General features: G+C 38.2%; 1 protein-coding gene across 2 annotated transcripts in view; it reads left to right on the forward strand.

The window, feature by feature from the left end:
* The window catches only part of thsd7ba (thrombospondin, type I, domain containing 7Ba), a 364,521-nt gene extending 341,941 nt beyond the window's left edge, over positions 1-22,580 (forward strand). For both annotated transcript variants that reach the window (XM_057851598.1, XM_057851599.1), the window contains exons 25-30: positions 3,358-3,531; positions 11,413-11,508; positions 14,718-14,800; positions 17,581-17,770; positions 18,063-18,150; positions 19,851-22,580. In XM_057851598.1, coding sequence (XP_057707581.1) covers positions 3,358-3,531; positions 11,413-11,508; positions 14,718-14,800; positions 17,581-17,770; positions 18,063-18,150; positions 19,851-19,932 — 713 coding nt within the window. In that variant the 3' untranslated portion in view covers positions 19,933-22,580. The remainder of the gene's footprint in view (positions 1-3,357; positions 3,532-11,412; positions 11,509-14,717; positions 14,801-17,580; positions 17,771-18,062; positions 18,151-19,850) is intronic.
* Positions 22,581-23,988: the final 1,408 nt, after the last annotated feature.

Genomic DNA, 23,988 nt, shown 5'->3' on the forward strand with positions numbered 1-23,988 from the left:
GCATCTATTATTCTTGTACAGTACAGTGTTTGACCTTTTTAAGTATGCTTTGTCAAAAGATTGACAGACGCACACACCAAGTGGTGCTGCACATGAAGATTGATGTATTCTTGGTCTTCTGACAACATGAACTATGGCTGAAAAGCCATACAATGGCGCTATAGTCAGATTGAGCAGAAAGGTTGGCCTCGAACTCAATCACGTCAGTTTGGTTGTTTTTCTGCCTACATGATTACAAATGCAATATTCTCGATATTGGAAGATCAAATTACGCTAAAGCGGCTTTGAAATCAATCGCTTTGCAATGGATGATAAATGAATGAATGATACTATGAATGGTGCTGTTGAAGGATTATAGTTGAGTATCATTTAAACACCTTGTCTAGCCATTTCCATCACTTTTTAACCACAGTGCACTCTCATCTTATAGCTACTTCCTGCAGAATAATGTTCCATGTCATAAGGGTCAAATAAGCTTTTACTCTTCAGCACACCATCAAGAGCCCTCATACTGCTCAAACTCTAATGAGGAAGCTCTGGAATTGAGCTGCATGCTGACTTAGGCTGTAAAATAACTGGATGAGCTTTTAAACTGCTCTCTCTGATTGATCTTTCCTAACACTGTCGGATCTGTAGTGGCATGGAGATACTTCTTACTGTACAAAAGTGGACCGATTTTTTCCCCCTACTTTTTCAATTGTAAAGCATCATTTAATATAGGGATCTCCAAACTATTTTACAAAAGGACACAGTGGGTGCAGGGCTTCATTCCAATCGAGCAACAGGAGATTTTTTTTCAACGATCATTTCTCTCATATGTGTAAGTTTTAGCAGAAACTGCATTGATCAAAAAGTATGTGCGGATTTGGTTGGAACAAAGACCAGAACCCACAACGGCCCTTTCGGACCGTTTTGGAGACCCCTGATTTAATATATGCTATTAATTACAGTAGGGCAGTGTTATCGGTATGTCAGTATATTGTGATATGATGTCACACAATACACATATCACAATACGATGTTCAGTTTCAAATATATTGCCTAAATATAAATAACCCTAACCCTATTCATTTCCCCAAAATATATTTAGGCAATATATTTAGAACCCTGCTCATCTGTGTAGCTATCGCATGTTTGAAGTGATTCGCGCATGGCTGGATGGGATTGGGCGCGCTCCGGTCGAGGACCTCGGTGCCGGGATGGGCGATGGGGCAGCGTAGGGTGGGTTGCCAGCAGGCGCACACTCAGAAGGGATTAACACGATTACTGGGTTCTAGATCACAGGACTAATTTGTATACACTCCATCCCTCCCAATCACTTATCTTCTAGACCCCCCCCCCCCCCACTTCTCTTTCACTGATTAACAGGCCCCCCACATGGTGTCAACCGGAAATACACCTACCTGACAATAGCACCAACATACTCACGTGTTTCTTGTGTTTCTTCTGTCTGTCTCGCCCTCTTTTCTTCTGTTCCCCCGTAACCCCTTCCTGTTCGCTGCTTTGTCTTAATAAACGAGGTATGTTGAATGATCACAATGGGAGTATGTCATATTCCAAAGTGAAATATTATAAAATTATATAAAATTATTATAAAATATTATTGGTTTTCATTGATCTGTAAAAAGGTTTAAAATTTTCAAAAATTGAAAAGCATTGCCTAATTTATTGCAATGTGTATTGAAATACGCCTTTTCCTTATTGGAAAAGTACGCTTCAAGCCATTCCATCAATCCGTTTTATTCATTTGTTTGAAAATGTACGAGTACTGTTTTTTTTTTTTCTTTTTTTTTCTTAATCATTGACTGCCATTTAGGGTAATAGATGACTAAGATCTGCACTAAAAATAAACTGTTTCTAAATTGACCTCACAGTAAGCGTATTACCTTTTACAAACTGAAAATTGGTTAACTCGGAGTGTAAATTCCGCTAATGACTTTTTGTTGTCTTGTAGTTTAAAAGATACAGCTCACAATTTAAAAAAAATATATATATATATTGATCACAACATCGTAAGCATATTAACTCTATCAGTGCCACTTTTCACCCTTCTCCTGCAAATTTAAATTAGTTTTAACTAGAGACATCCAAACCAATTCCAATATAAATGGATTGGACATCTATCACCAGGACAGCCAATGAGTTAAAAAAACAAACAAACAAAAAAAAAGTCCTAACTTCCATTTGCCATACAGGTTCACTAAAGGCCCGCTACCATGCTAGCGGGCTCACAATAGCATGCTGACGACTGTGCGAGCATATGAGCTAACGTGCTGGTGCTGTAACAATAACTCACGCTTCCTAACAGCGTTATAACCAGTGTTATTAATTATCGCGTTACTAATAGCATTATTTTTGTCAGTAGAGCGTAATCTAGTTAATTACTTTTCCCATCTTTGCAACGCCGTTACCGTCACTGAGGATGAGAAGATGCGCGTTACTACAATTTCGTTTAATGATGAGCGAGCTGTCTGAGAGACACGGAGACACCATTATATCGGTGACATTTTTAAAAATGTACTGTATATAGTGGGACCTTTTTTTTCTTGAATGAAAAAGACGATTCAATTCAATCAGTTAATATAAACATATTTCAGGTGAAAGACGTTATAGAGTGGATCATGTAATAACGTGAAGTCACTTTGCCAAGTAGCTAATTACTCTTACATTGAAGTAACTGAGTTACTAACTCAATTACTTCTTGGGAAAAGTAATTTGCAACTGGAACTAATTTTTAAAAATACGATTAATAACACTGGTTATAGCTGTGCAGCATAAAGCATGCACATGATTCCACAGGTTACGTCACTGGCCACATGCACTACAGTAGAGAGGAGGTGACAGTACACATAGCTGACCATAAAATCTGTACATAGTCACAAGCATATACTATGCATGTGTGTATTTGTGCTAATAGAAAGTACTGAAACATAACCCTGTCAATGATTACAAGGCTTTTTCTTGTTTGACCTTCAGTAAGTAAAGTGCTCATGTGGCATTTGTTGAGTCAAAACATTTCATCCAGTTTCTCTGCTAAAAATGTCTCACCAAATCAAATTAATTTGGTGTTCCCTCACGAGGCACGTTTTACCACTGGCTATCGAGTTATGAGTTAATGTAATATATGACAGCGGTTGGTGTATAATCTCTGAATACCCACTGGTCCGTTAGTAATTTGTTTGTGATTCTGGTGTCTGTCACATTTGCGTACAAGTAGTTTTCACTATTAAATGTAGCAGAAACTGTCAGGGGAATGCCAGTAGAACGATAAATTACATTAAAAGTGCATATAAACGTGAGTGCTATTGACTAAGGTGTGCTGGCTAGTAATGTTATTTTGTCTTTTTCTTTCTTCAGGAGACTGCCATTTGGCTGAGTGGTCAACTTGGAGCTCTTGCCAATTGACTTGTGTGGAGGGGCGGAGCTTTGAAAGCATAGGACGTCAATCCCGCTCCAGAGCGGTGATCATTCAAGTTACCCAGAACCAGGACACCTGCCCACAGCAAATCTTTGAGACGCAGCCATGTAAAGGTACTGAGCAACCTTCTTCTTATTTAGTTAATGAACTCACTCAGTGCCACTGACCATGATAGACATCAAAACCATTATAACTGGGATGGCTGGCATTGAACATTTATGTTTCAGTGCCACTGACAGTGATAGACGTCCAATCCATTTGAACGAGAAGCTCTCCTAGAAAGTAACTTCTTCTATGTCAATGGTAAACCGCTTATTTTTAGAGCAAATCTAATTCATCTATAATAATCAATAGCAGCAAATGCGATAATAGTCAATGTATTAAAGTGCATGCGACAGGATAAAAAAGTCTTAAAAAGCATTATCAAGTGAATTACAATCATATTTTGAGACGATTCGACTATATGCAACAATTTGGCAAAGCGCAGATGACGAGAAATTAGTCATTTAATCTGCCTTTTAGCCACACCTACCAATATAGGGCTCTAGCGTCAACAACAGGAGGATGATGTCGGCAGGGTCATGGTTTCATTTGATTTAGAATTCATCTCATTAAGGGAATTATTCAGAACGAGGAAAATGCGACGAAGCGAGCAGCAAAATGTAATTGTTTCAATCTCTCTACTCCAATATACGGAGCCCCCCGGGTGCCAGGTTAGAAAAAATTAAAAAATCATCGCTAATCTGTACCCACAGATTACTAATCTGTACCCACAGTTTACTAAACTGTACCCACAGTTTACTAATCTGTACCCACAGATTACTAAACTGTACCCACAGTTTATTATTCTGCACCCACAGTTTAGCAATTAGCTACTAAAAATGGCTAACTGACAAATGAACACTACTTGAATTAAGCACGCACGGACACGACAGCAGGACAGAAAATGTGCAAACACAACATGCCATATTGATTGATGACACCTGAAAGACTGCTATCAAAGAAAACGTGCAATAGTTACCTTTTAAAACCCCTTTGTTCGCCGAGGGCAAATGGTGCAGATGCTTGCTCGGTCGGTCCCTCGGCGTTTGGACCCGCCAAACATTGGTGACTGTTTCCGGGTCATTGCTAAACTGTGGGTACAGATTAGTAAACTGTGAGCACAGTTTAATAATCTGTGGGTACAGATTAGTAAACTGTGGGTATAGTTTAGTAAACTGTGGGTACAGTTTAGTAAACTGTTGGTACAGTTTAGTAATCTGTGGGTACAGTTTAGTAAACTGTGGGTACAGATTAGTAATCAGTGGGTACAGATTGCTAAACTGTGGGTACAGTTTAGTAATCTGTGGGTACAGATTAGTAAACTGTGGGTACAGATTACTAAACTTTACCCACAGATTACTAAACTGTGGGTACAGATTAGCTATGATTTTTTATTTTTTCTATCCTGGCACCCAGGGGGCTCCATACCCCCACTAAACTGTGGGTACAGATTAGCTATGATTTTTTATTTTTTTCCTATCCTGGGGGGCTCCGTACTAATACATTCTTTTTATCCAAGTATTTTTCCCCAATTGCTAAATAAATGGTATGGTCATGACAAATAATAGTCTTGTGCTAAATGGAATATGAAATATTAAAAATGCATTTATTCAGTACGACATGGCAAAATTATTCCATAATGGTCAAAACTGTCGACTTCACCTTTACTGTCACATCTCCCGATTGATATTTTATGCCACCGTAGTTAGTCCGGCTTTTGTAATTTTTTGGAGAATGTAAACAAACCAAGAGGCATGACAGCTAGCCGACATGCTAACCCGAACCAAGTGACATCTCAAAGTTTTATTTTCGATTTTTGAATCAAAAAATCACACAAAACTACCCTGGATCATCTCATACGGCTGCGGGGTTGTCGATTGTCTTTGCTGATCGACAACCCACCCGGAGGCGAGCAAGAGGTCATCATTCACCTGCTGCGCACAGAGGGGTCATTTGCGGGAAAGCAACTGGACAGTCACCGCCGGACAAACCGGCCGACATTGGAGGAGCACGTAGTTGCCACATGGTCAACACGAATATGGTATAAAATAATTATTTACTACACATCGAAGGCATAAACAGCAAGAGAGTCATATGAGAGTGGCTAACATGGCAGGATGTGTCTGAGAAGAACTTTTCTACATGCCCATCCATGATCAAACGTAAGTAAATGGTCCTTAATTTAAAAGAAAGTTTGTAGTGTTTACTTTATAATTGTTGTATTCGCGGCCATTTTTAACACAAAGTTGCAATTTCTGATGGGGTTGAAAATTTCACAGAACACAGGGCACATGAAGAGGACAATAACCCGAGTATAGAGAGAGGTGTGTGACAAGCCGCTGGTCGTCGGCCAAGTGGCATTCTCGGTGGACAATCAGCCGCAAAATGCAAGCCACTTCTGTATTAAAACGTGTGCCATGATCCAAGTATTTGACATAATGCAAAATACGATGTTTACTCACTTCCTCGTAAGTCCTAGGTCCCACAGTAATAGGGCTTGTTTTCGCCAATATCGTGGTCAATGGGAACCTTTTGAAACCAGAAAAGGTTGACACGTCTCTCCCTGTTGCAGCAACAATTTTCTGCAGCACATTTGGCTGGTATGATGCAAAAAATAAACGAATTCATCCGCAAAATCAGCTGAATCCGCAGTCCATCTGCATGCTATAAAGCAATGCTGTATTTTGAGATGCTGATCCGTGTGACGTCACCTTTGCATTCCTCCTCAAAACAGGAAGTTATTCATTTTCATGGCGCGGAATTCAAAAAATTGAACAAATAAAACGATCGCTTCCACACACATCCAAGCAGTCCATTTCATTCCGGACCATAAAATACCGCGTGAAATATGAAATAAACATGCTTTTAGTGTCACAGGCACTTTAAATTATTCATTGTTTTTAATATTGAAAATTATATATACAAGTAGGCCCCAAGTTGCGACGTACTTGACTTCCGTGATTTCGACGTCACGACGCCTGAGAGTACGGCATTTTGTTTCCAGTGTCGTTTTTTTTTTTTTTTTTTTTTGTCTTTCTTTCAGTTGCGTAAACAGTACCTTGTTCCCATTGCTGTTGTTTTGCTGAAAAATGCACCCCCTGCATGAACTGCATCCCATGACGGGAGCGCAGGCACGACACTCGTACAGCAATTACACTCCAAATTCTTTCGAACCAATGAAGCTAACTACTTCTATGATCACTATCATTGTTTGGATTGTCATCAAGCCTACCAATGGATGTACATGGATGATGAAAACAAAGTCCGCAGAAAACGCCTCCTGTTTCGTGTGTTGAGAAATTGACAGTTTATTTGTGTATAATACGTTTTATGGTAAAACACATAACACATATTTTTCAATACCTATTCAAAGTAAAAGAAAATCGTTTCCGTGTCCATCGATTGGTATGGAGAGGCAGTGTTATTTCGACTGGTAGAAAAAGCTATTTTATTTCGCCAAAGTAAATACTTTTAACTTGTTCAAAAGTCATTTCTGTACAGGTTCGATGACAATCCGTCAGGGGATGCAGTTCACGCAGGGGGTGCATTTTTCGGCACAACACGTGCTCGCGTTGAGAGAGGTGACGCTAGTGACCTGAACGGCCATGATATCCCGCCTCCCTCGCCTCCCCTTTTTCCTACAGCGCACTTTTCTCTCAGCACGGCGACTCACTCACGAATAAAGCCTGAATAATCATTGAATATAACGAGATTCAACACAATGTACCTCATAATTCTTATTTTTTACTTTATTTTATTAATATGACATATAATACACGTTTTTGGATAATTATTTGGAGATTTCAGGGTAGCCTACTTTTTTTTTTTTTTAATTTTAGGGATACTTAAAGGGTTAATTCCGACTTGCACGGGAATTCAGTTTACGTCGTCAGTGCAGGAACGGAACTCGTTCGTAACCTGGGAACTACCTGTACATATATAATTTTTATAATATTATCGTATGAAATATTAATAGATCCGCGACCCTCGTGAGAATAAGCGGCATGGAAAATAAATGAATGAATGAATATTAATAGGGAGCATGAGGCTGGTTTCATAAAGTGTAATTAACCCAAAGTCACACACTACCATTTGTATGGTAATAGCTAGAGGTGTGCAAAATTTCCGATTCTTAGATTATTCGCGATTCGGCCGTGGAAGATTCGAGAATGATTCACAAACATCCAAATTCCGATTATTGAAATATGCCAAGTAAAGCGGAAGTACAACACACTCAGCGCGCCGCGCGGTCAATGAGCAACGGAGCGAGAGTAGCTAAACATCATGCTTCTCATTACCCGGCCCCTCGGGTAATGCCAATGCTCAACTCACGGCTCTAGCTCAACTCATGCCACGAGATAAAAAAAACACAACAACATACCTGAAGCTGCTACAAAAGTACGTCATCCACATAATGTTACGGTAGATATCATTTATATAAGACTAGATGCACTACGGTAGCGGTAGCGTTTGCAGCACATCTACAAAAAGCTAGATGCAGACGTAGTAAACGGCCGCCATCTTAAAGCAGTACACTTCTCTGCAAGGCTGTTGTAGCGAACCTTCCAAGCAAACCTAATTAACTTTTTATCTAAAATACTCCTAAATCGGTAAAATATTGACTTGAATCTATCTTTAAAATAGTTTTAAAACTTTCACATGTCGAAAGTTGACAAAAGGGAAATTATGGATTAACGGGAGCAATTTTAACAACTTTAACGGTTGATTCACAACATTAAATTAATTGAATGTAGTTTAAAGCTGCTGATACAGAATGGGGACTGGAGTTTTTTATGTACTGTTATTTTTGTATATTTGTTTACTGCTATATGTTAACTTGATACTGAAATAGTAGTTTGGTTTAGCCTGAGAGTATTTTTGAACAATTTTGGAACAACTGTACAAAATATAAAAAAAAAAAAAAAAAAAAAAGGGGGGGGGGGGGTGCATCAATAATCGTTTTAGAATCGAATCGGACCATCTGAATCGTAATCGTAATCGAATCGTTAGGTGCCCAAAGATTCCCAGCTCTAGTAATAGCTAATAGGTTACCGATATGCTTCAGCTTTAAACAGATGTATCTGTTTAATTAAGGAACCAACAGGTTGCTACAGAATTTTTTCACTAGAAAAGTGTCCATGTTAACACACTCGTTTGTTTACAAGAATGTTACAATAACAGAGTTGCTGTCTTCATTTACCAAAATGTTGCACGGAAATATTCTTCGTAGTCATCGTGACGATAACAGGTTTTTGTCAGATTGTCAAAAGTGCAAAAAATGTTCATACAGTTTGCTTTTCTCTTTAATTAACAGCTGTATCAATGAATATGTTAGACTGATTTCCTGACCCATGTATCGCCATGTCGTGAGAGACTTGTGATGGTGGGCTTGTATTGCTTATCGTATCGTGAGGTACCCAAAGGTTCCCACCGCTATCAGTAAAACATTTGTGTGTTGTTAAATCAAGGCTTTTTTCTTGTAAACTAAAATTTTGGCCCACCACATAAAGAAAAATCTAATCAAATCGAAGAAACAACATCTTACAACTGAAAAACGTATAGTTTACGGTATTTATAAGCCAAAGTACCATTGTATGCACTCTATAGGCTATCAGTTACAGGGTGGTGATATCAGAGCAATCTGATTGAACGTTTGGCATATCGCACATCTTTGGCTAGGATTGGGGACACTCTCACCACATGTAGATAATCTCATCAACCCACGGTTTAAAGGTTCATGTAATTATTGTACAGTATATACAGGTAGGTTTCACTAAACCAAGACATAAAGGTTAATCACATCTAGAGCATATCCCGATATGCGGTCATGGTTTTAATGATGGTTTTGCTACATTAAGAGTGTTCCAGGTCATTATTAAAAGGTCAGTATTCTAAGCATCCAAAGGTCACAACTGTTTTACTACCTATTCAATTTTAATGAAATATTCAAGAAGACGCTTCAAGACTGCCTGGCTCAGTGGACATACAGGATACAGTGGTATCTTGTATGTATCCTTTGTCAAAATCACACAGCTGTAAAAACAGTGTCTGCTTTAACTAAAACCACCCAAACATTTATAGGTTTTCATATTTTAATGAGGATTGCATGCAAACAATGACAGAAGGAGGATACGTAAATACTCGTAGGTTGTCTGATGTGCATCATGGCTCGATCAAAAGAGCTGTCTGAAGACCTGTGATCAATGATTGTTGATTTGTATGAAGCCGGAAAAGGATACGAAACCATCTCTAAAAGTCTGAATGTTCATCAATCGACAGTCAGAGAAGTTGTTTACAAATGGAGAGAGTTTGACACTGTTGCTTCTCTCCCAAGAAGTGGCCGTCCAACAAAGATGATACCAAGAGTTCAGCGCAGAATACTCAGAGAGGTAAATAAAATAACCCTAGAGCGTCTGCTAAAGACTTACGGAAATCACTGGCACAGTCCAATATCTCTGCGCACACATCAACTATGCAAAACTATGGCCAAGAATGGTGTGACTCCACGGAAGAAGCCACTGCTGTCTAAAAAAACATTATAGCTCGTTTAATGTTCGCAAAAAGTCACTTGGACACTCCATAGGTTTTGGCAAAATATTTTGGGAATTGATAAAGTTGAATTGTTTGGGAGTAACACACAACGTCATGTGTGGAGGAAAAATGGAACAGCTCACCAACATCGACAACTCATCCGCACCGTGAAGCATGCTGGAGGGAGCATCATGATTTGGGGCTGTTTTGCTTCCTCAGGGCCTAGACAACTTGCAATCATTGATGGAAGAATGAATTCAAAGGTTTATCAGGAACTTGTAGGAACACAAGAGGCCGTCTGTCAGACAGTTGAAGCTAAAAAGAGGATGGTTGCTGCAACAAGACAATGATCCAAAACACAGAAGTAAATCAACTTCAGAATAGTTTCAGAAAAACAAAATACACGTTCTGCTGTGGCATGACCTAAAGACAGCGATTCATGCCAGATATCCCAGGAATCTAACTGAACTACAGCTATTTTGTAGAGAAGAATGGGCCAAGATTAGTCCTGATCGATGTGACAGACTGATCTGCAGCTACACGAAGTGTGTGGTTGAAGTTATTGCTGCCAAAGGGGGGCCACAACATATTAAATGTGATGGTTCACTTACTTATTTTTCCCCCTTCTGTCATTGTTTGCATACTATCCTCATTAAAATATGAACACCTGTAAATGTTTGGGTGATTTTAGTTAAAGCAGACACTGTTTTTTAATCTGTGTGATTTTGACAAAGATTAGATCACATTTATAATAATAAGTAATAGTAATTTTATGCAGAAATGTGAGAAATTCCAAATGGTTCAGATACTTTTTCATACCACTGTATGGCATATATACCGCATGTATTTTCTGGGAGTTTGGGTGTTTTTTTTTTGTTTTTTTTTTAATTATTATAACTAAATACTGTATCTCTAAAAGTTTTTTTTTTTTTTTTTCCAGTAAATAAGCTTACCCTTTTCCCGTTTTGTGTCTTCATATTCTGAATAAACCACAGGCTTTTTACTCCCTCACTAATTAGCCACTTTTAAAACCATTTGTCAAGTACTTGACATTTAATTTAATGACACATCCTTGTCTTGCTAAATCTGTCTTGTTAATCTAAATAGTCTGATCCTTAATCTTGTTTTTTATTGATAGGAAAAGTCTGAATGGAATGTGACTTGAATGTTGTCGAGTTTTGTTGAACAGACTTTGCCTCCAGCAAAAATGTCTCTAAATCAGCTCCAACCAATTCCAGCCATCCCATTTCCTGTAATCCTCACCGAGTGGTAAATGGTACCCCGTTTTCCTCCAACCACATTATGTCTTGCACTGTAATGTAGTACATCTCTGGTAAATGTCCATCGGAGTCTAACAACCGCGCTGGATGGTCGATACGAGCTGCTAATGAGCATCATCTGCCTCTCTGCTTCTGCTGCAGGAGGCCAATGCTACAGTTACCAGTGGAGGACAGGAGGATGGAGCAATAATGAGAGAGCAGTGTGGTGTCAACGCTCGGATGGTGTCGTTGTCACAGGTGAACATGTGCACTGTCAGCCCATCACCCCAGATGGGTCTTGAGGAAGCGTTGTCATAGAAATATGCCGAGCCGTACATAAATCTATACACTATGTTCCATTGAAACCCTTAAGTGTCCTAGTTCTGCTTTTATGCTCTTCAAGCTAGTGCAAACTGTGAGTGCATCAATATGCATGCAAGGTTTTATGTTTCTGGCGGGAAAACTGGAAAAGATGTAACATCTTTAGCAATATCTCACAAAGGGAGTGTACTACTGACATTATAAGAATTATTACAATGTAAAGTAAATGGAGTGCACTTATGTAGTGATTCACCTACACCAGAATTGTCAAACTCATCGTAGATATGGTTTTCTTCAGAGTGCCATTATGCTTCCTAACTAGGGCTGCTATAATTAGGCAAGGCATGGCAAATCTATTTATATAGCACAATTCAACACAAGGCAATTCAAAGTGCTTTACATCACATGAAGATCATAAAAAAAATCACATTAAATCAGTAGAACGTAAAAATAAAGACAATCGAAACAGGAAATAAAATTATACATAAAAATCACATTTAATCACGAATAGAACAAGAAAAAAATAAAAATAAAAAATACTACTACTAATAATAATAATAGTAATTGAAATCAGCAATGAAGATAAAGCACAAGAGGAATAAAAAGCAAATAGATTGAAATATATAGATAGTTATGGATATGCTGTGCTGAACAAGAGCGTTTTTAGCCCTGATTTAAAGGAGCTAACAGTTTGAGCATACTTCAGACCTTCAGGTAACCTGTTCCAGAGGTGAGGAGCATAATAACTAAATGTTGTCTCACCCTGCTTGGTTCTTGTTCTTGGAACATACAGGAGATCAGTTCCAGATGACCTTAGGGGTCTAGATGTTTCATAAGAATCTAACAAATCAAGCATGTATTTTGGTCCAAGGCCGTTAAGTGTAGACGAGCAGTAGTATTTTATAGTCTATCCTTCAACTCACTGGAAGCCAGTGTAACAATTTCAAAACCAGTGTAATGTGGTCCAGTTTCCTTGTATTTGTGAGGACTCTGGCTGCAGCATTCTGTACTAGCTGCAGCTTCCTGACTGATTTTTTTATCAAGACCTGTAAATATACTGTTGCAATAGTGCAATCTGCTGAAAATGAATGCATGCATAAGTTTTTCCATGTCTTGTTGAGTCAGAAGCCCCTTAATTCTGGCTATATTTTTTTAGGTGGTAATGAGCAGATTTAGTGACTGACTGTAGATGGCTATCAAATTTTAGGTCTGAGTCAATAATTACGCCAAGATGTCTGACTTGATTTGTAGCTGTAAGTGACATTGTGCTAAGGTGCCTGCTGATCTTTGACCTTTCCTTTTTTGGCCCGAAAATGATCACTTCTGTCTTTTCCACATTTAACTGGAAAAAATTCTGGCACATCCATTCATTGATTTGATGAATGCATTTACTCAGGGGAACTAAGGGACTATAATCATGTGGGGACACAGAAATGTAAAGTTGTGTGTCATCTGCATAGGTATGATAGGAGATGCCATACTGTTCCATAATCTGAGCTAGGGGAAGCATATAGATGTTAAATAAGAAGGGTCCAAGAATTGACCCTTGAGGGACTCCACACGTGAATTTGGTTCGTTCTGACTGATGATTTCCGATTGACACAAAGAAATCCCTATCATGTAAATAAGACGTGAACCACTGAAGAACAGTGTTAGTAAAAGTAAGCCCTACCCACTGTTCCAATCTGCTAAATAGTATGTTGTGATCAACCATGTTGAATGTGGTTAATCGACTAATCGTTGAACAAATGAATCAACAAATATTTTAATGGTCGATGAATCGTTTTCATTTCATTTATGTACAAATACTATTTTTATAGCCATTTAATTTCTTAAAAAGCACTTATTTTTCTTTTTTGTGTATTTAAACCATTTTATTTTTTAATGAATTATTTGAAAGGGGAACAAATTGTAATTTTTGTTTTCTGTAGTCCTCATTCATTTAGGACTACAAAAAATGTTCAATATTTCAACAAGAAACACACAGTCAGCACACTTTATTTACTTTTTCATTTGCAGTGATTATTTAAAGAAGCAACTTTTTAAAATAAAATTTTACATTTTTTAATAAGGGGAGTGGACTAGTTAATATGCTATGATTTCTTTAGTCCCTGATCTTTCATGGACTACAAAACTTGTCTTTGAATTGTATTTTAGCGATAAACATGAAGTCGACAAACATGATTTACTTTCACTGACCACACAAAATGATGTGGCAGGGCAGATCTGGCCCACGGTCCTTGAGTTTGACCTACATAATCAGAGTACCAAAAGTGAGAGCGCTCACATACAATACATCCATTCATGCACTAGTGGGCAAAGTACTGTTGCCATGCTAGGCACAATCAGCTATTTAGGCCTCAGTGTCTTGCCCAAGGACACTTGGGTAGTGCGCAAACAAGATTTGAACCACCGACCGGTCTGTTACGGCCACCCATGTAGCAAGTATAAGTGGTGGGTGTATTCACATTCATGGGATATGTGTGTCATTTTCCCCACGACTCATGATTGAATCCTCCAGCAGAATCCAACACATTAATTTCCAAATGATAGCTAACAGTACCAAATGACGGCCTGCGGTGCCAACGCCTCTCACACATCTCACATGAGAAGACGAATTTTAGTGTAGCGCTCTAGTTGAATTTACCACCTTATCTGATGTGCCTATTCTCAGTGCGGCCTTCATTGATTTCTCCCCTCACTCTTAGCATAAGTAATCAATAAGCCAGAGGCTGAGCTGGGAGACTTTCAATCCATATAAATATAATCATGCATTTGTATGTGTGGGAAGAAAAGCAGGCGTAGAGAAATGGAACAAAGGTAGCTGTGCTGTGGGAATGGAGGCTTAGGGTGAGCTCTGTGTGCTGTAAATAGAAGATGAACGTGATCTTATCACTTTAAAGGAAGTGTTTCTGGCAAATATGAGCCTAGGAGGACTAACCTCCCTCTGGAACGGAAGCCCTACACTCTTTGATATTTTGACATGTAATTCACCATGTTGGAATTAAAATGTTCGCAGATTGATCATGGACTCTGATAGGCAACTAAGCCCATTAATCAGTGGTGACACTACATTAATTTAGTGATCGATGAGTCCAGGCACTGAAGTGAAACACTTTTTTTTTTTTTTTTAACCCCCCTTCAAGGAGGGTGTTTCCCACAGAAAAGGCCGAGCATGATCCGGCACTGCCATCCACCGTGCACCAAGCCCTTCTCGCACTGCACGTCGGTAAGATCACACAATACTGTCATCGCACAACTGTGATCAATTCTCGTGTAGGTTGCCACATTCTCCTCTTCGCGGTCGCTTCAAATGGACTTTGAATGATGACACCTTGAATTTTTAAGAACAGGCTATAAAGTGTAATCATATTAATGCCAATAAATGCAGACTAGATGCCAGGATGCTCCTACACCTAGAAAAGGAGGGGAACTGCATACAAATCAAAAAGCAATCATGGCGACATGACTAAAGTTTGAAGGTTTACTGCCCCTTGCAGTTGTCTTCATGCAACTACAAGGCACCAGCACTGAAAATTTACATTACTTATGGACTATTCATAAACTTAGTTTATGGTAAAAAAAAAATGTTTAAATGTAGTGTTTTGAATTTGACCATGTTATTTATTGTTCGAAGCTACTAAACATCTTCAGAAGAGAAACTGGACATCATATTCTTGTATTTGGTTGATGTAATGCTATGAAAAATGAATAGTGGTCACGCTTATCATTTTGTTAATCAACTGTGTACATACAAACAGTAAAATACAGTACTGTAAATCAGTCTGATATTAAGGTGGATATGACAGGGTGGACGTTTTTGCACTTTTTTAGCATATGGTGGACCAGTACAATTTCATAGTATTTAACTCATCACCGGCCATTGACAACGATAATGAACTTCCCAGTTCAATCTATTCAATCAGTTCAATCTATTCATTTGAACTGGGAAGACTGACTGTGTATGCTCATATTTCAGTGCTATTGACAGCTGTCCAATCCATTTTGACCGTCTATAGTTCTGCTGATTGGACACCCATCCAATCCATTTTGACAGTGTGCAGTTCTGTCAATAGCACTGAAACATGAGCCAGTTTAAAAGAATTAAATGTCTATTACTGTCAATGACAGGTAACAAGTTAATTACTATTATAAGTAAGCTTGAGAACGATAAACCGATACGACCAGATATCCAGTTTTACAGGTGAGAGATACAGCTGTATCGATAGTAAAGTTACCATTCGACAGTAATTAGCCATTAAATATTCAATGAACCGATAGTAGAGATAGAATTCGGTTATCGCCAGCACAAGAATCGGCTTCTAATGCCGAGTTTAATGCATTGCTTAATATGATAATAATTTAGCTTTTACCTCACATGCTGCGCTTGTGTCATTCACCACACAGCGCACTTAGATTGTGACCACCGTCATGGTTGCCTCAACTTCCCATTCATTTCGGCAGAACCGCTAGTAGTCGCAGTCATTACCCGATCGTCACGGGCATGTCATAACAACGCAAGAGCTAACAAAACAACTGTAATGCATGCTCCGTAGCGTTTCCTTCACAGCCCAAAACGAAACTAGTAGTGGCAACGAAGCAACATGCTAAAACAATGGACCCTTTGCGCACCACGCCAGCGATGTGCAGCGATTGTTTTTCAACGCACCCCGGAAAACAAAAGTCACACTTTGAAGTGACGAAGGCAGCCAGATCTGTTCGCATGGGACAGAGCTCGTGTGAAGTGGTACAGAGATCGCGAGTTTTTAACCCTGAAAAATAACCCACTACAATGGTGGAAAGGGCGGCATATTGTCTCTACATGTACTTAAACATGAACATGTGGATTAGTTGATCTTCCTCAAGAAAAATCTGCCCTTCAAAAAAGATATGGACACAGTGATGAGGAATAAAAAAATGAGGAAACACAGGCATAAGTGAATGACTTTGCTGTGTATTAAAGTAATGATTATTGACCTGTCTGTCTAAAATGCCATGTTTTATTCCCCCAAATATACCAGTCCTAAAGCATAATTTATTATTTATTTATGATAACACGAGCAGGTTTAATTATTTTTTTCTAGAGCTGCTGCATATAATTAATATTTTTTGTTTGTAAGATGTTTACGTTGATACGTTAAGTTTGCACTTAAATTACTTCCCTCTTGTGTTAAAAACACCAGGATATACAGTAATTGAATTACTGCACTTTATTGTTATTATCAATCCCATCCAACAAAATTACGGTCATATAGTAAGTTTTTTTTTTTTTTTTTTTTTTTTTTTTTTTCCATAAAAAAATTAAACATAACATTGGTATGAAATTTTGTTGTTTAATTTAATCTTTAATCTTTTCTATATGTTTAAAATACTGTACGAACACACACAACTGTTTACTATCGTATCGTTTTCACTCTGTATCGAACCGTATCGTTATTAAACTGTATCGAATCGTATCAAATCACTCGGCCTTACAAATGTATCGTTTTTTTTTAATCAAATCGTAACCTGTGTATCATGATACATATCGAATCGGCTTCATACCAGAGATTCCCAACCCTAGTTATAAGCAGTGTGTATTTATGTTTTTATTCCAGTCAAAATGTATTTGACGTCTATCACTATCAGTGGAAGTCAGAGAGTTAAATATATAAACAAATTAAAATCCTTGTAAAATTTCAATGTTTTTATTTTATTTTATTTTTTTATATTTGGTGAGCACCATTAAGTCAATGTAAATGATTTGCTTTTGCAGGCCACACAAATTTATGTAGTGGAGTGGATCTGGCCTCTGTGCCTTAAATTTGACACATGTAAACTAGAAAGTAGTCGGTAGAATGGTATAAATCAGCAGTTTATTCGCTACAACAATTTGTAAAGCAGACTACATTTTGTGATAAAGTGTTTACATTATCTATATCGTTTGGGGGAGACCGAAAGGAAGAAACAATAATTTGTCTTGTTCAATCTAAACAGTGAACGCACATGATGCCTCTCCTTCCCATGCAGAGCGGCGTTTGTGGGTGTGAGAAGGGTTACACCGAAGTCATGACTACAAATGGCTTCCTGGACTACTGCACTCGAACCCCGGGAGTCGACACCAATAAGAAAGCTGATGTGAAAACCAACTCGGGAAGATTAAAACCATCTCGGGCCCGAGACCGCCACACAGAGTGGACCTTACGACCTGTTGGGCCAGGTACTGAAAAAGAAATGATCTGTACTGCTTGACCCTTGCACCTAAGATCATTACTTTTGACTACTGGCTTTATGGAGCTTGAATCACTAAGCCGGGGGCGGAATTCATTCTAGTCCAATATTTTCAACAGGCTCATCATTACGTGCTGTAAAAATGGTTTGAACCATTAGACTGTGTTAATGGAGGCTGAACCTAATCTTTTATTCTAAATTCTGAAAATAATGCTTGAAGATTTTCTCATAAAGCTTGACTGTACATACAGTATATCTAAAAGTTGACTTTCATTGCACAGATGGAAGGGTAAAGCTGTGGGTTTACGCCGTGACTGCTGTCGGATTCATCTTAATACTCTTCGTTATTGCATTCTCATTCCTGGTCTGGTATGTACTATATTCAATTTCTTTGCAAAAACTTTAGCTGCATTGTAGGCTTTATACACATCATAGACGCAAACAGGCAAAGTACTAAGATGCTGCAAAAATTCCTAACCATCTGTTCTGCACGCTGTCAAGGATGACTTATATACCTCACAGCACTGCACCATTATTTTGTTGCTATCACATAATGGAACTCTCAAGTCTGATATCACGGTGAGTGTAGACTTGCGTGCTGCTCAAAGAAAGTAGCTTCTCTCTGTCTCTATTTAATTTTGAATTGTTCTATTTCGCGTTAGTGAAACACAAAATGTAATGATTTTAATAACAACACGCTGTCAGGTCTCTTCTTCGCTCTATAATGCCTTTGGTCATGCCATTACAGTCGACTTATCACAAAAATCAAATAAATAGGAAGCAGAAATCAGCATATTCTTATTTGTATTCAACACGTGATGTTTCCATAATCATAGGCGGAGTTTGACTTTTATATATATAGGAAAGTCAATTTCATGCAATTACATTTTTCAGCCACCAGGGGGGCCCTTAAAATCGCTTATGACTATGATTGAAACTTGATTGCCATTGCTACGGTAACTTGGACTTACTCTTGATGCAGTTGTAACAAAAAATCGGTTAGTGACCAAAAATGTCTACAACTTCATGCTAGCGAGCTAATGTAGCTAACTGACTAGTTGGGATTGGCGGATAGGATTGATAATATTTTGTAGTGACTGACCTGTAGTGACTGATTCTTAATATGTATTAAATCAGCCCCGATCGATTGGCCAACTGATTGATTGGTTCACCTTGTTAATTTAATGACCATGTTTGCCGCATACAGTTCATCAAACATCGCAAATACAAAGCTCCCTTCTGCCATGCCTGCTAAACTAGGGTGACCAAACGTCCCCTTTTGCCCCGACAAGTCCAACTTTCACGTAGTATCCTCGTCGTCCAGGTGGGTTTTATAAATTCATAAAAATGTCCGGTTGTTATGATTTTTGACGGGACCAATTTGAAGAGAATCCCTCCGGCCGCTGGATGGCAGCGCCTGCCTGCGATGACATGGCTCTTAGTAGTAAGGAGGGAAGGAGTAGTTCTTCTTGTTTTTGTTGGCAGTTTAGTTTACCCCTATCATGAGGCATTACCGCCATCTACTGGGTTGACGATTTGGCCAAAACGCCTGAAGTTTTTTTTTTTTTTTTTACGATAAATACGTATATAATGGCAACTGTTGACTTCTGTCGGAGCTTTGACTGTAAAATCCCGTTTGGTGTCACATCGTTGTTTCAAACTGCATTTTTCCATCCAGAGTGAGGGGGCACACTTTAAATATATTAAAGTGATATAGACATCTATGAGTGAACTTTGAGTGAAATTCAAGTATCTTGAAGCCGGGCTGAGTGTCTTCTTTTTTGGAAATCAAAATATGGTCACCCTATGCTAAACTGAAAACGCTGTTCCCTGCTGGTCAAAATTTTTCATTACAACACTGTTCCAGGATAACACTTGTTTAGATTTCTCACCATAAAATCAAATAAAATGGCATAATCTAAACATAGGCTGTACTAGAATTTACAGACAAATACCCATGAAAACAATATAATGCTAAATATATCAATATGGCATGTGACTGTGAACCACACGGGCAAGAAAATTAGATGCACTGTTGCCTTAATTCTTTTTATTTTGTTTGTTTGCAGTAAACCAGACAAAATAACAAAGACGTCTCCTCCGCCACAGAAGCCTTTGACCCTGGCCTACGATGGCGACATTGATATGTAACCATGTTGGTTTTCTTCATAAAGACGCATTCTCACGCCACAAGTGGTATGAACGGACCAAGGTACTCCGGCATTTGCTGTTAATGACACACTTTCAGATTTCTCCTTGGAAAGAAAGTTTTTTTTTTTTTTTTTTATTCCTTTTCAAATTCTGGTTACAACATGGTGGCTCAGAGGCTGAAGCATTTTTCATGTCGTCATTTTGTGTGTTAAAAACCAGAAGGACCAAAGGGAAATGTTCATGACACGGAGGCTGAACATTGAACAATTTTCCCATTCTCGTTGGATATTCGTAAAGGAAATGTTACAACTTTTTTGCGTGAAGGGCCTGTTTGTTTCCTGAGAATAAAAAAAAAAAAAAAAAAAATCTTTATGCACTACATTAGTGCTGATTCACTATTCCTTTTCCTTTGAAATGACTTTTATAGTGTTTGAAATGTTTATGCAAGTCGTTGCTGTTGAATTGTTCCTTGTCGACGATGCCATATGTTGTATAGATGTGGAAACCAAATGCAGGCTTGCCTTGAGTTTAACAACATGATGCAGTTGTTTCTCCATCCTAAACTTCTTTAGACACTCAAAAGCCAAGAAATGTGAATATTTTGAACATTTCAGTGAAGTCATGCTGATGAATGACACATGGACTTGCATCATATAAGACACACCACACAGGAATATAAAGATAATAGATATTTAATGTCAGAATTGGCATTATGTGGATAATGACATGATGTATTTTGGTTTTGCCTTTATGCAGCACAACAATAGATATGAAGTAAATGAATCAAGTTGTGACTGAAGTGTGGGCTTTCATTTCTATTTCAAGATTCACAATAATATGAAATTTACTTTAATTTACTTAACATTACCAAAGCTTTAAAAAGTCTTGAGCTGCAATTTTGTTATTTGTGGGTTATTAGTCAACTGCAGCTGGAAGCAGAAGCAGAAGATGAATCCATACCGAGCATTATTTTGTTATTTTTTTAATTCTTTTATGTCCATAAATAAACAATGCTAATTAAAACCAACTCCGCCCAAATGTGGATCTCATATCTGAAAGCCATTCATCTAAATACTTTTAGGACTCCCAAAGAACTTTGCAATGGCGTACCGTGCACAACACGTCACTTTTGCTCATTAATATTCATGACGTTAGCAACTGTTGCTAGAGGGGTCAAGCTCGCATTTGTCCCTCATGCTAACTGCAAGTAAATAGTGTACGAACAAGATGTTTACTGAGCTAAACTTACCAATTCTGTCCGAAAATGATGTCCCTGGTGACAGATTTACTGGTAAAGATGTGGAAGAACATACAAATGTTCAGTAAAAAAGATGGCTTGAGTGTGGAGGGCTAAAAAAGACGGGAAAAAGAGCTGACCCGATCCAATCCAGAGGTAGCTTTTTTATCGACACCTTTGTCTTGTGTGCATTGCCTTACGCCACTGTAAATGACATTCTCCTGTTTTAACAATCTATCCTTGACCCCCATATGCCCTGTCTTTCCTATATAGTGTGTATTATATCGTCTGGTTGGCTTACGTCTCTGACCGTTTTTGGGGGAAATTTACATTGCTATATTTGTGTAGCGATCGCAAATGCTACTCAGTGACAGCCAACGAACACTTTTTTTTTTTTTCCATTAATAACAAATCTTAATTCTATAATTTATTTACACTTCCCCCTTACTTAAGTTGTTTTTTCACAACAGAAAATGTAACAACAGTGGTAGTCAGATACCATTTTAATTTTTTTCAGGTTATTCATTGTCAGACAGAAGCAGCACTGCAAAACGCCACACTAAAAAATAAGTAAAAATATCAAAATGGCTAACCTCTTTATCCTCTGTAGCACCATGGCTCCTAACAAAATGTTTACTGCATATGAAGGTGAATGGCTTCACCTTGCTGGCGTTTAACTGGTCTTTTGGACGTCCGCACAACTTGATCCATTGTTCATTTTTTCCTCTTTATCGGCTGCGGAAAACATATGAAGAAAACATCCTTTATATGTCGTAATGTCTAGAGTCGTTTCTAAAAGTTCCATAGCAGCAGTGTTTACTTGGCATATTCTTTTTTTGAAAAATTACCGGCAAAAAACAAGCAGTACTAACATGGGTTGTTTGCGAAGGCGCTTCTATGTTGACCCACTTCCGGTTTACGATGGTGACGTCATGGTCTAAAAATAGAATTCGTGCGGTACGCTATTGCATAAAATCACATTAACCCTTGATAGGGCTCACCGGCAACTCTCTGGCTGCCATTGACTGCGCTAGATGTCAAATACATTTTGACTGGGAGTAGTTGGCAGTGCTGTCAAAATAAAAAATACAATAAAAATCATTGATAAAAATAATAATTTAATTCAGACTGATTTTCAGTATCCAACCCAAATTATAATTGAGGTTCAGTAAATTTTGTTTTATTTATTCAATCATCTTCCATGCTGCTTATCATCACAAGGGTCGCAGGGTTGCTGGAGCTTATCCCAGCTAACTTTGGGCGGAGCTGTGATCAGCGTAGGCCTGTCGCGATAACAAATTTTAGTGTGCGATGATTTATTTGATAAATTATTGCGATATGCGATATTATTGCACCCCCCCAATTAAAAAAAAAATGGCAATAACACCGTGAGAATACAGTATACTGGACTGTCTCAGAAAATTAGAATACACAATATTCTAATTTTTTGAGACAGTCCTGTGTATATATACAGGACTGTCTCAGGAAATTAGAATACACAATATTCTAATTTCCTGAGACAGTCAGGAAATTAGAATACACAATATTCTAATTTCCTGAGACAGTCAGGAAATTAGAATATTGTGTATTCTAATTTCCTGAGACAGTCCTGTATATATACACAGGACTGTCTCAAAAAATTAGAATATTGTGTATTCTAATTTCCTGAGACAGTCCAGTATGTTAATAGATCATGTACACCCATTTAACCGCAATAAATGTTTACTCTTAAATTCAAAAATACTTTTTAGGAAATCACAACTAAAAACAATAGACCATGCCTCTTTTAAGTAAATATTAATACTGCACAGAAACACAGAAGAAAGAAAATGTGTTTTTTAAGAAAAATAAAATTCCACTTAATAATTTAAGCATCTAGGCAAATGAAAACGTTTCCCCTCATAGCTTCTGCTATGGCGTTCCATGTGTAATACAGTGGTACCTCTACATACGAAGTTAATTCATTCCAGGAGCTTGTTTGTAAGTCGAAGTGGTCGTATGTCGAGCAGGATTTTCCTATAAGAATACATTATAATTCCAATAATTCGTTCCACAGCCCAAAAACCCACACTACATCCTTAATAAATACTGCTGTTACTATTGCAAACAGCAATTACAAAAAGCTAAACAAATAAAATATGAATAAAAATCTGAATAACAATAATATAAGAATAGGAATAATAACAATAACACAGTACAATACCTGTAATAATGTAACGAATCGGCTTCTAATGTGGCGGACTTTTTTTGATGTACCTGAACGCACCGCGGGGCTGACTGTGAGCAGGTTAACGCTATTTTACTTTCTGTTTCGATCTTGGCGTCAACAGCAGTGGACACTCGGCGAGTTGATGGAATAAATGATTTGAAACCTGACGAAGCTGGCGATTTCTTAGGCGATGTTACCACAAAAAGAACTGTCACCTTAACTTATAAAGACTGGCGAACGGAGGGGGACTGCCGGCCGAGATCGGCATTCTACGACCCAGTTCATGGATGCACACACCATGCTTATATTTTGCTGTCATTCACATCTTCATTTCAATGGTAAGCGTCACCTTTTCTTTTTTTTCTCCACCTGCACTAAACTAAAAACAGAACTAAAATGCATTTTGCGTAGTTGGTAACAAGGAAGCCGAACTTTTAACAGCATGTCAGCCGCACGCATGCATGCAGGTGCACGCGAGGCGATAAATCGCAGCGGAAAAATTATCGCCTTCATTTTTATTTACCGTGCGATAAATGGAATTATTGCATATTGCGACAGGCTTAGATCAGCGTAAACCGCAACTCTTTCCTGATGTTGCACAGAGAGGGAA

The sequence above is a fragment of the Corythoichthys intestinalis genome, chromosome 12 (genome assembly GCF_030265065.1).
Source record: "Corythoichthys intestinalis isolate RoL2023-P3 chromosome 12, ASM3026506v1, whole genome shotgun sequence".
NCBI classification, from domain to species: Eukaryota; Metazoa; Chordata; class Actinopteri; order Syngnathiformes; family Syngnathidae; genus Corythoichthys; species Corythoichthys intestinalis.